General features: G+C 38.7%; 1 protein-coding gene across 4 annotated transcripts in view; it reads left to right on the top strand.

Moving 5' to 3' along the window:
- EFNA5 (ephrin A5) overlaps nt 1–17663 on the top strand; it is a 388883-nt gene that overhangs the window by 303904 nt on the left and 67316 nt on the right. For all 4 annotated transcript variants that reach the window (XM_088477666.1, XM_088477667.1, XM_088477665.1 and 1 more), the window contains exon 2: nt 15530–15822. In XM_088477666.1, coding sequence (XP_088333792.1) covers nt 15530–15822 — 293 coding nt within the window. The remainder of the gene's footprint in view (nt 1–15529; nt 15823–17663) is intronic.

Here is a 17663-nt window from a genome sequence, read left to right as displayed (position 1 = left end):
GCAAACTCTTGTTTGACACAGTAATTCCAAGTCTGATCTCTTTCTACTGAACTAACCTCATTTTATTCGACTGTGTAATTACCATGGAAGTGGGCCAATCCAAAGCAGTAGTTTGGGCACAACCTTTTTGGAATTTTGTTCCACTAGACTGGGTGACGGAGGAAGGTTACAAATAATAAGCTTCTCTGGCTGATTTGTAATGAACTAGTTCTAAATGGGCCTAACATCATTGCTGCAGCCCAAGATTACAAGGCAGCTTTAACTAAGTGCATGCAACCACATCTTATTTTATTCAGCTTTAGCAGAGCTATGGCTTGTAATTATTATAATCTAACAATTAGCATGGCATCCGTTCACTGTGGTTAATTACCCTGATAAATTGTAATTGAACAGAGGACTTAACAACAAGAAAAAAATTACAAAAAAAAAAAACTTTCCTGTCTGCTTCAGGTGGGATCACTGCATCATAGTCTCTCATCAGTTCAGTGGTGTTGTGCAGACAACAGATTATTGCCTATCATTCCTCCTGTTTTATATTCTATTAGGATGTCATCATCAGTGCTTGACCTTGATGAGTAATCCTAGTGATAGAGGAGCTTCTTCACATGGCTCAGGTTGTTGCATATGTGCAAATCAAACTAGGAAGAACAAACAGATTTAAATTTGCATGTAATGAGGGTAATGTACCAAGCAGTATGCAAGTTCATGATTATATTCCCGTCCACTTTATTTATGAGTCTTCATTTTTTATTAGTCCTAATCCTCATATTCATGTCATTATTAAAAACTTCACATCACAGCCCTGTTCTATCTGTTTATGTATTGTTAATGTACTATGGGCATGATTCAGAGCCGCTCGCTCACGCTGTGCGTTTGCAAGTGGCCCGATGTTCGGCGTACGTGCATGTGCACGCTTCGTTCTGCGTGTTTGCGAACTACACACTTCGATCGCAACCCTCTCGCTCGCCCAGCAAAGGCAGCTCAGGGTAATGAGTGACAGGAGATGCCGTTTGTGGGTGGTGACATGGGCAGGACACTAATAACGGGGGGTTGGAGATATGAACACAGGCGTGCCTGAGTGTTTCATCGCTGCTTTAGAGACATGCATAATTAACAGGCAGCGTCATAGTACATGTCACTTGCCTTTTTTTACACTGATTTCCTCGCAATGCTTGCGGTAGGGTAAAGCGACCGCAAGCACTGCGTTAGCATCCGATGGTGCTCAATGTTTTAATACACTTCCTGGAGATGACGTGTGCTGGTGGGCGGCTCTGCCTGTGCGATTTGGTGTACGCTCAGACAAAGTGGCCGCTCGCTAAGACATGGTGGGCGTGCTTATGCCTTGGCGAGCGTTCGCTTCCCGTGGCGTCACTTTGACAAATTTGCATACGCATCCAGCAAGCGTACGCAGATAGTGAGCGTGTCTGAATCAGGCCCTATGTGTGTGTGCTTTTTAAATGTGATTTATCTTGCAACCAAGTATCTTTGGGCTCTATTTACTAAGCAGTGTTAGGAGACAGAGTGAAAAGTGATAAGAAAGTGATAAGGTGCCAGCCAATCAGCTCCCAACTGTCATCTCACAGGTTGTGTTTGAAAAATGACAGTTGAGAGCTGATTGGCTTGCACCTTATCACTTTCTTATCACTTTTCACTCTGTCTCCGTGTACAATATGGAAATGCCTATTTTGTGCAAGAAAAACTAAGGGGTCTATTTACTAAGCAGTGTTAGGAGACAGAGTGAAAAGTGATAAGAAAGTGATAAGGTGCCAGCCTGTGAGATGACAGTTGGGAGCTGATTGGCTGGCACCTTATCACTTTATTATCACTTTTCACTCTGTCTCCTAACACTGCTTAGTAAATAGACCCCTTTGTGTGTTATGGTATAATGGGGCTAATGCAGAGTTGAACATACGTCCGTAAGTGTAACATATTTGGCGTGAATTTGTAATGGACATGCTCAGAAAGTAAATACAGCCCATCCCATACGCCTGGGAGGAGGCGCATCTATTGCACCTAGTATAGGGCAGGTGTAAGTAGACACTAATGATGATTAGCAGCAGACCAGGCACATATGTTGCTGATACGGAGGCGTGTGCATTCTGAGAAGTATACAGCTCTGCATTTGTGCAGAAACACCCCTTTTAATCAGCATGCTTCTTTTGAATTTTATAAACCCATTTTAGCTCTGCGATGGACCACCTTCACAGATGCCCCCAAATAAGGGGAGGGGGTACAGATCACCTGGGCCCGGGTTTGTTGGAAGTGCAGGGGATCGGTAACCAGTGGCGTCTCCTACCTTATAGAGAGAGGAGGGCTGCCCAGGGTGCAATTCAGTTCTTCCATTGTTCCGTACTCCTTTCTTCTGCTGTGGCTGCTTTCACCTTGTTAGGACTGCATCACCTGCTGGTGTAATAGATGCAGACATGGCTTCCCATTGGAAGTGTTTCTGCTAATGGCAGTCTGGACTGGTAGTCCAGCGTGCAATGATCTCAGTGGACCTGCCTATGTGTCTATATTTGCTAACTGCAGGTATCATTTGAATACCAGTAAGGACACATTTTAATTTTATTTATTTAAGATGCCAGGGGAGAGAATGGGCAACAGAAATGTTGGACCCTATAGGTGTTATTAACATGGGCAGTTGCAGATGCATTCACAGTGTGTGTTGAATGTATGCGAATGGCGCCCATCACAGATGAATGGTGCATCTGTATGTGCACTGTGATAGATAATGCCTACTAACTCCTATGGGTGGAGGGCTGTCTTAACAGCAGTGTGGGCCCAGGGCAACGCAATGCACTGGGACCCCTACCCACCCATTCATGGGAAAAATAATAAATGCCATATCATACTATGGTCGAAATGGGAATTTTGTAGTGGGGGTATGGAATATTTATGCGCACGCTGGAAAAGGGGGCATGGTCACTCAAAAGGGTGTGTCCTTAAGGCATGTCTCCTTCTCATCAGTGTAGTGTACCAAACCGTAGTACCCCTTATACACATTATGCTACACAATAGTAGTGCCCCTTATACACATTATGCCATGCAGTAGTAGTGTTCCTTAAAATTTATGCCACACAGTAATGCTACTTACATGTTATGCCACACACAGTAATGCCTCATACACATTATGCACATTGAATTCCCCCCACAGGATTCACATGAAAAAGCAAACAAATGTTATCACTGATAAGAAAAAAACAAACACATAGGCCCCCACAGGAAAAACACACAGAAACAGGCCCCCACTGGAATACACACACACACACACAGCTCCCCACTGGATACACACACACACATAGCCCTCCCCCCACTAGAATAAAACACACACACACTTCCCCCCCCGGGATTAAACACACACATACATAGACCCCCCACTGGAATAAACACACACACATAGCACCCCACAGGAATAAACACACACACATAGCCCCCCCCCACTGGAATAAACACACACACATAGCACCCCACAGGAAAAACACACATACACAAGCCCCCACAGGAAAAACACACGCAGGCACCGTGGATGGTATTACTCACAAGTGCTTCTGCAACCAGTCAGCAGAGCTGCAGAGACTAGGTAGCCAAGTAGAGAGGGATCCAGAGGCAGTGTAGGGAAGTCATAGAAGGAGAGCAGGGAGCGGAGTTCCAATAATCAGTAACCCACAACCCCACAGGAGCCAGAAGGAGCAGGGGAGGGGAGGCACAGGGAGCGGATATGAGAAGGGGAACAGGGACTGGAGTTCCATCAAGCGGCAAACTGCAACACTGTGTGAGCCAGGAACAGCAACAGTCAAGTGAGGAGAAGTGGAGGGGAGGCACAGAGGGAGTTCTCCTTCTCATCCCGGGCTGCCAACACCTGACTGACCAGATTGTGGAGCAGCGTGTTCTTCCTCAGCCGACTTGGCCAGGATGCTGCACCTGCACTGGGGGCAGCTGTAAACTTACACAATGGACTCCTTGCAGGTGAGGTCCAGGCAGCTGTGGCAAAAGTTGTGTCCACACAGCATGGTGACTGGGACGGAGAAGATGCCCAGACTGATGGAGTAAGTCAACTCCTCCGCCATCTTCCCCAGGGTCTGTGCCATGATGAGACTTGCGATGGCTCCTGTACTGTCTGTCGTGGGATAGGAGAAAGCTACTACTATCCACAACCAACTCCTCTTGTACTGCAGCTGGAGTGTCACTGTAACAGTGCGAGACCGTCAGCTAGCCACTCTGTGTCTGGAGATGAGGAGCAGAATGGGGAGCAGGGGCCGGAGTTCCGACCATCAGTAACCCGCAACCTCGCGGGAGCCAGGAGCAGCAGTAGTCAAGTGAGGGGGAGGAGAAGCACAGAGTGGAGATGAGGAGGGTAACAGGGTCCGGAGTTCTATCCAGCGGCAACCCAGGAGCATCAGCGCAGCGGTCAAGGCCCCGCGGCTGCAGGGGGGCAGGTTGGCAGGCCCTTTGAAGCTTCGGGCCCTTGGGCAACTGCCCAACAAGCCCAATGGAAGAGACGGCTCTGCTATCGGGTTGGTTATGATATTTCAACAGTCATAATGTAGATATGCATCATGTCGACCTGGTCATAATGTCGACATTGATTATGTCAGCATTCATCATATAGACAGTGATGAAATGTCGACATGTTAGAATGCAGACATATCTCTGGTGGCCCAGCAATGACTTACCTGCTCCCGGCAGGTGCAGCAGCTCCAGTGGTGTTCACCGAGACCCGGTGCTCATGAGACCATCACCTCCGGGTGATCCGATCCTCCAGCGTTCGGGTGAGTATTTCTTTCATAATACCTACCTTTAACCCTCCCTCTAGTGCCTTAATGTAACCTCTGTCCCCTTGCAGCTCAACCTCACCCTGCAGCCTAACCCTAACCCGCCCATCTTCAGCCAAAGTTGCTTTTGAGTTGACATTTTGACAATGTCGACATTTCACCTGTTGACATTCTCAGAATGTCAACACATTGTCGACATTTTAACAATGTCAATATAATAACTGACGACATTGTGGTGTAAGGTTTATTTACTGATCTGATTAAGGATTTGTATTTGTGGATGCACTTTATCTGCTATAATTATTATATTATATAATATATAACTTGGGCACAAAAATGCGATAAATTAAAATAACTGTACATTGTCAGCATGTTTATTACATGCATTCAACATGTTTATAGATAGAAATGACTCATTGGAAAAAAAAAACAATAATATTGATAAAAATATATAAATAATGATTTAAAAATATATTTTAAAAAAGTTACCACCTGCATAGGGATCTTCTCTTTGTGGTAATAGGCAAGTGCTTGGATAATAATTTACATTTAGACGAGTTCTATTTACGTGAACTGATAATTATTTATAATCTTTATATGCCACTTGCATATTGCAAATTTCTTCTAGTCTTATAATCAAAGGGTACCAGAAATATTTCAAGAAACTCATTGCTATGATGTGCCCCTGTGGTGTAAAGTCTGCTTAAGCACTTCTCTACTAAAATTAATTTTAGGTGTTTTTTTATGTAATCAGACCATGCCATCCACTTTATCTCTCATGTTACTAATTGCTCAAAAACAGACAATTAATTCAGTCCAAACTGGATTTAGAGCACAGTTTGTTTTTTAAAGTAAAACTGGTATCACTAAACAGAATTGACAGATTAAGCACATAGGAAATCCTATGAGCGTTATACAGGGTCAGGCCGATGCAAGAGGAAGAGTTATTATTTATTGATTGGTTTATTAACATTTATTTATATAGCGCTAGCATATTCCGTTGCGCTTTGCAATTGGGAACAAAATAGTAAGAAAAGTAGACTAATAGCAAAAAGACAAAGAGGTAAGAGGTTCTTTCTTGCAGGCTTACACTCTATAGGGAAATACAAGAGGATAAGTGCTTCATATTGCAAATTGTTCCAGCCAGATTGCACTGATAACATCTATAAATAACAATGAATATATTCTACATATGTACAAATGTGAAAGTGAATTTACTGAATCGTTGTATATATTATCTTCCAAACAGACTATAGATTGAGTAAAACCAAACTGCTCATCTTTACTTACAGTTATGTTTGGATCTCAAAAATGGCATCTTATTGGCTATCTGACGCTAACATATTTTGGATAGCCAATAAGATAAATCCGAACTTGCGCTAATTTGGCGAAAAGAACCGCATCAAAACCAAACCGTTCATCTCTAATTGTTTTCTCCACTGGGGCAGGTATTGATGTGAATGGCTAAATATATCTGTAAAGTGCTGCAAAACAGGGCCGTAAAGGCTGTGTCGGGTCATGGTACTTTAGGAGCTGTGGCCTAATGTAATTAGGCGTGGTCACTCCTCCTTACAAAAAAATGTGAAAAAATTTAGTATTTGCTGCAGGTCCATTTCAAAGTAACTAACATTACATATCTAGTGGCTATTACATGAATAATGCTGCATTACTTTCAAATATATAGAAGATATATAAAATATAGTATAACAAGATAAGTGGAATTTAATGTTCTTTTATAAGTGTTATTTACTTTCTTTGCTGAAAAATGTAGGTTGAAATTTAATTAAAACTTCTGCTCCAGCTTGTTGTAACTAACGTTACATGTAATGAGTGATTACAGTAGCTGTGACACTGTAATGTAGTATTTTGCATGCATATACAGCCACAATCGAACACAGAATATAGGCATGCTGCATATCATTTTAATGAGCAGAAGCTGCTTGTGCATTCTATTTGCATCACTTTAAAAATAATATGCATTTAAAGGTAAAAAGTCGCATGAAAAGAGGCTCTGCACTATGGAGTCATCTATTTTTCTAGACTAGAAGGGCTGTTTAAGGAGCAAGGAAGTAAGATGTATGTGGACACATCTGTATGTTTATGCCTAATACTTAGTATATTCTGTGCAGTATAACAATAAACATTTAACAACACTCAATACTACATGGCAAATCAGAGAAGTAATGTTTGCAACACAATTCACGTGGCTTTGCCAAAGTACACAGCACTAAATCTGTGCTTATGATGTCAATGTCATTTTTCTCAGGAAAGACATAATATTCCTGTAAACCCAGATCACCTTTTCTTTTCAAGTATTGTACAGTAATGCCGGGTACACACGATGTGTCGCCCGATCCAGCGTATCGGAGTGACTTATTGGGCACATCGGACAGTGTGTACCCACTATGTCGCCGATGATGGGTGCTCCCGCACATCATCAGCAACATTGTTAGCGAGGGCTAATAGCAAATACAGCATGGCCCCCATCGTCACATCGTCGCTGCCGGCATTGGCAAGTGTATATTTTTACTGTTGCATCATCAGGATGAGCCCAATGAACTGCCATGACTTAGTTATAATACTGAATAGCATAATTTTCAGAGAAGTCAGTCAATAAAATTACTGTACCCTCTTCAATATTTTGTTTTTGAGCCCTCAATTCTGAAGCTTGCCTGTTTGTTATATGAATAAATAGAAATGTTCTGCAATTGGCTAGTGAGCATTGCTATTGTGTAAACCAAAAAAATATTAAACCACAAAAAAAGATCCAATTGATCATTATCCTACCAATGCTTCCACCTTTTGTATATTTCAATATTTCAGAATTTCATAATATAAAAAAACAAATTAACTCCAGTTTTCTAGAGCCCGTTGTAGTTTCACACCCAATGTGCTTTACCCCTCGTAGGTTATAAAAGAGGACAAAGTAGGTGATAATAACATTTATGTAGCCTATGATATTGACTTAAATACACATGTAACAATAGTGACAGAAGACAGTAATATTAGTTATACAGAAAAAATGTTAGTTACCATTTATAAGATGAGCTATTTTATTTAATGGTCATCATTGAACATTGAGGTGTTGGATAGATGTCCAGAATCTTCATATACATTATGGTATCTAAAAATTACACATCTTACAAAGCTGAAGGAAACGTATTCATGTTTTGTAACTAGCATTACAAGTTAGTTATACTGATGTTTACCTTCAATATTCAGCTTCAGACACTGATTGCTCTTGCACATGAAGACATTTGGTTAACCACCCTATACTAATAGTAACACCACCCAGTGATAAATTGTGGAACTCCCATTTGCAATGTGGGAAATTCAAACATTAAGTTGCATCCCTTATCAAAATTATCTTCTTTAGCTTTATGTTAACTTTACATAATTTTCTCTCTACTTAATAATGGAGATACCAATATTATATTTATGATTAATGTTGCTGCATCTATGACCTTGTTTGTTGGATTCAGAAAATGAATATTGAAAAAAATTTATTTTTTATAAAATGTTTCCTCTTTTCTTTTGTGAAATGGACCTGCACCGTCGACGCCATGTGCCCCTCAGCCAGGGGCTAATCTATTGGGGGTAATCAGTGTGGTTGCTCCCCCCCACACAGCCAGAGGAGACTGCTAATCAGCGGCAGCAGTCTCCCTGGACCTACCACAGCCCTGCACACAGCAGAATGTGCTGGGCTGGGGAGACACAGGTTACTGCCACTGACAGATAATTAGTACCTACTCCCCCCCTCCCTCGACACACCTGCTGCAAAATATATGTACACTATCTAAATATTTGGTGATAAATAAATATATACATCAGTGACTGTATTTAAGGTATGGAGCTGGTATAGATACACATAGTCATTGCATTTTACATTTCATGTATGTTGTATTCACTTGACAAGTTATATTTAATAATCAGGAAAATAGGCCCATCGCGATTTTTCATTTCATGTCCATTATGATCAGAGTTCTCCCTGCTTGCCGACCCTACTTTTATCAGTTACTTGCAAAGTACCTTTTATTTAGGTATGCAGTGATATGCAGAAAGTTCTACAATTTGATATGCTCTTTCCCACTAGCCAGATGCTACAGATGCTATGGATCTGAATACAGATTTTAATTTGCCAAGTCATAACGAGTATTGTAACTGAGACTGAAAGTTAAATAGAATTACTCTGACCTTGAGATCATGCTGATAAAAGCACAAAGATCATCTTGCAAAGAATAAGATGTTCCAAGTGTTATTTGAGGATGTGCCTATTTTACTAATCATCCTATTTAAATGTTTTAGCTTCTTATTAATCATAATTGGTTTGCAATTATTTATTTTAGTTCAATTCATATGATTAACATATTCTACACTTCTACTTCTTCAGATTCTAACTCACCCCAAGTCAATGACGGCATTCAGCTTTCAATCTTTATAGTTCACTATAAAAGTCACAATCAACAGGGGATATTTACTAACAAAGACAGAAAATAGTGTAACCCATAGAAACCCAGCAGACAATGAAAGCACCAGTCTAATTGTTTGTTATGGCTTACTGTGTGTCTTTGCACTTTGTTAGCAAACAACCCCTGCTGGTATATCCAGTAAGAACAGTAATTATTATTCATTGTAGTAAAAACAATTGAACAGTGATAAGGATTTATTTAATACAATACATTAGCCTACTGGGTATTAGTCTATCTTTACACTAGCAGCTGTAACTGGCACTTGTGCCTAATGAGCAATGGTTAAGAACATGAATCATCTGGGAAGTGTTGTGTCAGGCTTGGTGTAACATATATACCACAATACATTACAGAGAAGTGGCATGTACCAATTGTGACTCAATTTGCTCAATTTTGACTGATGTCCCCCATATGTGTCTCCTGATTCAGCCGTGAGAGGGTAGAGTTACTTTTAAAATATTTACCAAGTCTTATTACAGATTGATATATGGTGTCTTAATTATATAGTATTTAAAAACCTCCAATATTTTACATAGCAGTGTACAATTTAATATATGAGGAACAAGCATTAGATACATATAACAAAACCAGAATAAAGTGCATAACAACAGCAGCCCATGATATAAGAGAATCCTTTATGAACAATATTTCTAATCTATATAGAGATGAGAATATTACATAAGCACACTGTTAGCACCAAAAGCATCAGATAACAAACAACCAACATTTTATGTATTATGGTGAAATATTGAGTGCAGAGGTAAATCACTGTAAATAAATCTTATGTCATATATCTATAAACTTAATGGGAGTTAAAACTTTTTCTTTTTACAATATCCATTATATGTTGCTGTTAGGATCATTTACGTAGCAAACAATATTCCATGCAACTAAATATTACAGTATTGTATAAATTTGCTGTGTGAAAGTATTAATGAGTGAGAGAGTGAGAATTAGATGTAGTCAGGGCCATAACTAGGGTAGTGCGACCAGTACCATGGCACAGGGCACCACAGGGCAGGGGGCGCTGTTTGGGCCTGTCAGTTTTCCTGTTTTCCTGTTTATTATCATTCTCACTTGTAGCTTCCTCTTCTTTTATCCCCAGCATCTCCTGGCCGCCCCTATCTCTTTCCTGGCCCTTCCCCATGAGGCCATGGCCCTTTTTCAGGTGCACTATCTTATGCCCCAATTTAAAAAATGGAGGGAGTGGGCGCCAATGCTCTCTCTGGCACAGGGCACCAAAAAGTCTAGTTACGGCTCTGGGTGTAGTTATGAGGCAAGCCTCTGGTATGTAAGTGTAACCCTACTAACTTTGCAAAGGTAATGCCAAATAAGCGGGAGCCTAACTGGGCATATGTGTGAGATGTAACAGTGTGCAGTTACGTCACTAGAGTTGGTATCATCCAGTCTGAGAAGGGGCGTGGCCTCATGGTTAAGGGGAAATGGTCTTGCAACACTCACCCATTTTCATCCCTCTGGGTGCATGCACAGCACTCCTGGAGATGCTGGTCTGCCCCAGAGACTCTCCCCGCACTGCAGTCACTCTCAGCTTTCGTCGTTTTGGTGTCACCCCCCCTAGTGATGCCACTGATAGTGTGTAATAAGGTGTGTGTGCAGTGTGTGGTACAGTAGATGGCTTACAAAGGTAGAGTATTAGTGCTAGCCTCATGATTGTCTCATTACTTCATGGAGCCTGCCTTACTTTCCACTTTCTTAATCGGAGATAGCTGCATGTGCCCACTCCCACCTTCTCCAAATTCAGCTCCAGGTCAGTAAATAACTAGTAGGACAGACTCCAAAACATTTTATTTAAAAAAGCTTATTTAACTCCCTATATACCAAATACATAACTTAGAAAATATGAATTGACAAATTATTCCAAGCGTATATATATATAATAGTTTATTGCTTACTGCAGGAATAGTCCAGAGGTACATGGAATGGTGAGGCCTAATGGTTTGTGTGTGGAGTTAAGGGAATAGGATTTTTTTCATATACATTACTAAAAAATTAGATGATAATAACTTTTTCTATTGCATTTAGTATCACAACTCATTCTGTAATCCCTTTTTACATTTATTTTCTGCTTGTTACTAAATAATTATGCGATTCTCAAATAAAACTCTGAAAGTTGCAAATACTTTAGTGAGAAGTTGATTAATGATCCGTTTTGTCCCTCCAATGTGCTAACATTTTGGAAGTCTGCATTTCTTGCACTTCTAGCAGCTGTAGGATTAAAGGTCACACAATGGAAATTTATGTATTACTAACTTCCACCTGTGGATCCAAAACGCTGAAAACGTCACCAGTCTATCATCTTAGTAAGCTGTGAAAGGAGTATATGAAAGCAACAATGCAATTAGATTGATTTTGAGGAATGACCCCGAAAGCAACATAAACTAAAACACTAATATTAATGTTTCATTGTTCTTCATTATACAAACATATTTTGGAATGCTAAACTATTTATATGCTTAGTTTGGTAAATGAAAATTATAAGTAAATTATACTAAATTTAGTACAACAAAGAGCATTTTAGATGCCAGAAATATGATTGTCAGTGCCTGGTTGACATTTGGAGACCTGAGCCAGAGCGTTTAACTAATGTTGAAAGATAAAATAAATTTTAGACTGTGCAATGACCGCTTGGATTTATTGCAGCAATCATTTTGGATTCTTTATGTTAAAATGTATTTTGTAAATAAGTGCATGAAATGCTTTCAGATTTTTTCTTGATTGAGTATACAATAAAAAAAAAATTCAATTGTATGGCCACCAGGGGGTGATGTAGATCCCTCTCATTCTTCAATGCCTATTTTTGCCTATTTATTGAGCTACTCTACCAGGATTTATATAATGCAGGATTTTGATTACTAATTGCTATTTTGTTTGTATGTTATATTATGTTATTGAGATATAATAAAGAATTTTTTTTGGTATTCATTAGGTCCACTGAACCACAGAAATAAATAATCTTTTTTCTGTCTAGTAATCATCAGTTAACAAAACTATTTGTTACTCTGGCATAGTGCAAGTTTTGTACCACAATTAAATTTTTTAGAACCAAAATAAGTCCTAGAACATTCCAAATTGTTCGGCTATGTAGCAATTATTGGTATGGCAACACTAATATTCATAGATAGCCCCATAGTCTCTTACAATTATTGAGTAGGACAAATGTTAAAATAATTCTTATCATTTGTTTGCTGATCATGCTGGGAGTTGTAGTTCAAGAATAGTCAGAGAAAAATGCTTGTTTTAGAATATATCACCAGTGTGATTTTTTTATGTATGTGGGCACTTCTTTGATCAGCAAAATGTATTCTATTATGTTAACATTCCAATAGAGCATGTTTATTATAAAGCAGTGATCAAGGCTTTGTGATAGCTGCTCTGCATGTCTCTAAAAAGACTGACCGCTGAAGACTCATTACAGACTTTCCCAGATGTCAACTCTCAAACTGAAGCATATCATGACCCCTTTTCACTCTTTGTTTATACTTCAGCTTCATCATTGAGCAAGAAGATCAATTAGCTGATAGCAAGGGAGGTCACTGAGCAAGGGTTATTGTATCATCAATATAATGTGATAGATTGAGAAGCGGCTGTGAACCGTGCATTACACATAATATATAATTCTGGGTTTCAGAGGTTCCTCCAATAAGCTTTATGTTTCATTAATCTGAAGCTGAACTTTGATCGCATTATATTGTTTTGAGTATGGCAAACACAAAGTGTGCCTCACTGCAACATAAACTCTGAACTTTATTGTGGACCTTTTAGGAAAGAAAAAACTGATGAACATCTAAACAGCCTGACATGATATGTTTACTGTGAAGACATTTTAATTCAGCAACACAAATATGAGTGCAAATTACTTGTAATTGCTCCCTTAATAGAGTCTGGACGATTATCTGCAAATGATTTGCATAATTAAGTACTGGCTATGGATGATGTCATTTGATAGACCTTACCTTAGATTTTGTACTTCTGAATGTGCTGTCAGGAAGCTCCAAAGTGAGAGCTGCAATAATATCATACCTAATAGATATGCTCGCCTTAGTTTTTTGCTGGGGATTTGTCGGAACAGGGTTAAACTTCTATATTATTTACAAAAAAATACAGAATTTAAAAAAAAAAGAACATGCTAATTAGTGTTTAGTAATAATTAAAAGTTCTGTTAAATAACAGATTGTGTTTTGATTGTGAAGGGTTCTCTTTATATCATTTAGTTGCTATTACTGGATTGCTTGTTTCCACCAAAAATAAAGCTATAATCAAGCTTTAACAACCCATCTGTTGCTGAACTAATAACCCTATAGTGCTTAACCTCATACTTACCTACTCTCCTCGCAATGTCTGGGAGACTCCCAATCGGAGAGTAACTCACCCTCGTGAATTCCGCCCATTACCCAGTAAAGTAGGCCAGATGGGGGCATGATGGCACAATTTGCAGCAAATTGCATCATTAATCTCCTCCTACTGCCTTATAATGCCACTCATCACAGCATTTTGCGGGGGTGAACGGGGCCGTGAGGATGGGCATTGCCTTGTCACCCACACTGGTGCCCTAACCCTAACATAATACTTAAGATCCTATTACCTGACCATTTAATATTTATTTATTATATAGAAACAGTATTACTATTCAGTTATGCTACACACCTGAGTGATGAAATTGGCCGATCACTTCTAATATATAATGAGATTTATTAGTATGGTCGAAGGATGACTATATACAATACACAGCTCAATAAGTGGCCATTTAATGACAAATATATTGATTTATTTCAAATTATTATCAGACTTGCAGCTTTTGAAGGCCAAGGAAAAAATAAATGCACAGAAGCTAAATAGGCCACTTTCTCGATAAAAAAAGCACTGTTGTGGAAAAGATGGGACTAATGTGGCTGTATAAGACAGCAGTATATGTGACACAGAAAAAGGAGAGAGCATTTAAGATGTTGAACTTAGAAAAAATCATTACTTGAATTTAAGGAACGTAACAAAGTATGTAGAAGGAAAACCAAGTTAGCAATTAGATCTGCCGTTTGCCTGGATCACGGGTCTCTCTCTTCCCCCTACAGGTACCACGACCATGCCTTCATTCAGCCAATTCTGGGCTCCTGACCTAGCTTGTCTCTTCACTCTATACCCTGCAATGGGAGCCATTAGCATGGGGGGCATCTACAGAGCCCACACACCCGCTCCTACTATGCATGGCAGTGCAGGGATAGGCCATAGCGGATTATTATATAGATTTCAAATGATCAGTGTGACCTTTATCTTCCAAATGCATTCTCTTCAACTGGCCAATGTGTCTTCTCTCAAATAGCCTTCATGTCATTTGGCTTTTCATGAAGCCAAGGATGGGCATTAAGTTTCAATACTACTGTGTCATTCATTGCACATCGGTGTCAAATGTCACAAAGGGACACTTCCAAATTCTCTAGTTTGGCATGTCTGAAAATACTTTATAATAATTAAAGGGATAACCCATTTGGGCTAGACACCTAAGGCTACATCCATCGTCTGTCTCTAGTCCAGGACTGTGAGGTTAGCACAAGCGCAATTCATTCGTATCCTAAAATCCTTTTATCATAAAGATTCTTTCCTGTGTAATTTGGCAGCTGATCTGCTTTGCTTTTACCTTTCTTGCAGATGCTGTACAGGGCTTTGTATGTGTCTTATTACAAACCACTGCCAGCAATGTGTAACTAAATAAATATGGCTGTCCTGATGCCATAAATCATAGTAACCCTGGCTTGTTGCAGTGAATATATTATGATATTCATACTGTAGCTACCAATGTAATATATAGGCAGCAATATGTTATACTTTAAGTTAAAATAAATGTAATATTATAATAGCTATAATTATTAACAACAATAATGCTTGACAGTGTTTAGTTACAACTTTTAAAGAATATATATTTTCTATACAAGCCCTTCTTAGCATTGTGTTTATTTCCATATGCCAAATGCTATGCTTGGCAATTATACTACTACTACTACTACTACTACTACTACTACTACTACTTTTATTAATATTATTATTATTATTATTATTATTAATAATAATAATAATAACAACAATAATAATAAAACTGTTGTATTCGCTGTTCCCACATACCCTATAGAGTGCTGATTAATAAATGAGCTAGAAACTGTCTTATTCCATTGACTTTAGATTGTATTATGCTCATAGCTATATACAGTATACATGCATCAGGAACATTACTTTAGTAACCATATTAACCATGGCTTTTTCTTTCTTTTGTAATGGCAGGTTCATGAGAGGTGACTATCACATTGATGTCTGTATCAATGATTATCTAGACGTATTCTGCCCTCATTATGAAGACACCGTGCCGGAAGATAAGACTGAACGATACGTTTTATTCATGGTGAACTTTGATGGCTACAGCTCCTGTGATCATACATCCAAAGGCTTCAAAAGATGGGAGTGCAATCGACCCCATTCCTCAAATGGACCTCTAAAGTTTTCAGAAAAATTCCAGCTCTTCACTCCCTTCTCATTAGGATTTGAATTTAGACCAGGAAGAGAGTATTACTACATATGTAAGTATATGTTCTTATCTTTTCATTCAGATGTTCTTGAACATACATTGCTGCCTTACTTTTGGCCTGGTCCCAAATTTGTGGAAGGAAAACCTAGGCTCATGCTTAGGACTGCAGATTTGAAGGGGCAGAGGGACGGGGAAAGGGGGGAAAAGAACAATGCATACATTTTAGAATGCATTTAAAAAATATATATATATATATAGACTGAGGTGGGCAGGCTTATCAGTATATCATTGTGAAATGTGGTGTTTGATAAATCCAATCTTAGATATCATTACATTCTGCTGATGTGCATACTCTCTGCCATTATAAATGAGCAACATGGGTCACATGTACATAAGAGATGAATGGTTTAGTTTTGCCTCGGATCTTCCAACCAAGTTCAGATCTCAAAACAAGTTAAAACATCATCTTTCATGGACATCTGTACCGAGATGCCCGTTAAAGATGACATTTTGCATTGTTGAGAGATCCAAACTTGACGGAAAGATTTGAGCCAAAACCGAACCGCTCATTTCTAATGTACATGTAATCCATGTAATTATTGGCAGAGAACACTCAAAAACAGTATTGCACTTGGGTTTTGTGAGGTTTTGTTAGGTTAGTTATTAATTAGTGTGTGCCTTGTCTTCTCCACTGCACATTTATAAATAGAGTCCTTTAAAGATGTGAAATCTGTGTAGCATCAAATAGGGCATGGTAAGGAAAGGAGAAAACTATAGTTTAGCTATATTTGACAGATGGACGCTGTGCTTTTTACACATACATAGTGTTTATTTACTGTACAATGTCTTGTGTACTAATTCCCACATTCTGAGGCTGCATCTTTTTTAGCAGCTTGCACCTTTTTTGACAATTAGAAATTTGTACTACTAGAAGGTAAGCTAGTGCTACGTTGCTCACTCACTATTTAAAAATTGCACAAAAGTACTGTGAATTGGTTTCTTATTCAGCTATGAAACACTTCAGGTAAACATGTTTTAAAAAAACAAACAAACATATTTTTCAGTTTTTTGTTCCCTACACATAGAGATAAACAATTAATAAGGCTGCAGAATAAAAAATTCACCATGGAGACACAGTTATACCAACTGGCTGCTCATCCAGTTTAGAACTAGAAATGATTCAAGTTGTGAGAATGTGATTTCACTGCTGTAAATAAAAAGTAGTTTAAGAGGTCAACAATGGCTGTGTGAAGATATGTGCAAATATGGATATTCATGGACGCAGCCTTAGCCCGTTATAAACCCATCATTATAAAAAGACTGACATTAGACAATAGAGTGACCATTATCTGCACCAAACAACTAAAAATATTTCTATTGTATTTTAATTTTTAAGTCCTATACAGTATATATTTATATGTCAGCAATTGTAGTCATAAATTGTTGCTTTGGGTTATTTAATATATAATTTGTGTGTTATGAACAAGTTTTATAAAAACATAATCTAATGTGATTGAGGTTATAGAATACTTCATTAAACTCTTGCGCATCAGTTTAATACACTTTTTAACAACAATGTTTTAGATTGGATGCTTGGACTTCCAACAATGCATACGTTTTTGTTCTCCCTTATGTAGACTGCTTGGAACATTTTGCATACTGTAATTTAAACTTAAATGATTACTTGATTAAATAAATTAACTCTGAACTCAGAAGGAACTGTCCACACTTTTTGTAAACTTGAGCCTGAACTATGTTTTATTCAACATTAGCAGCTTGTAAGAGTTCTCCTGACTGCCAGAGGAATAGAATCCTTATGTACCTAGGTTCCTGTTTCCCTGCAAACTGTGGCCTCTAATATTGACCTAAGACATCAGCAACGATATGGTACTT

This window comes from Taudactylus pleione, unplaced genomic scaffold (assembly GCF_031769625.1).
Source record: "Taudactylus pleione unplaced genomic scaffold, aTauple2 ptg000202l, whole genome shotgun sequence".
NCBI lineage: Eukaryota > Metazoa > Chordata > Amphibia > Anura > Myobatrachidae > Taudactylus > Taudactylus pleione.
This window is presented reverse-complemented; position numbering and strand designations above follow the sequence as displayed.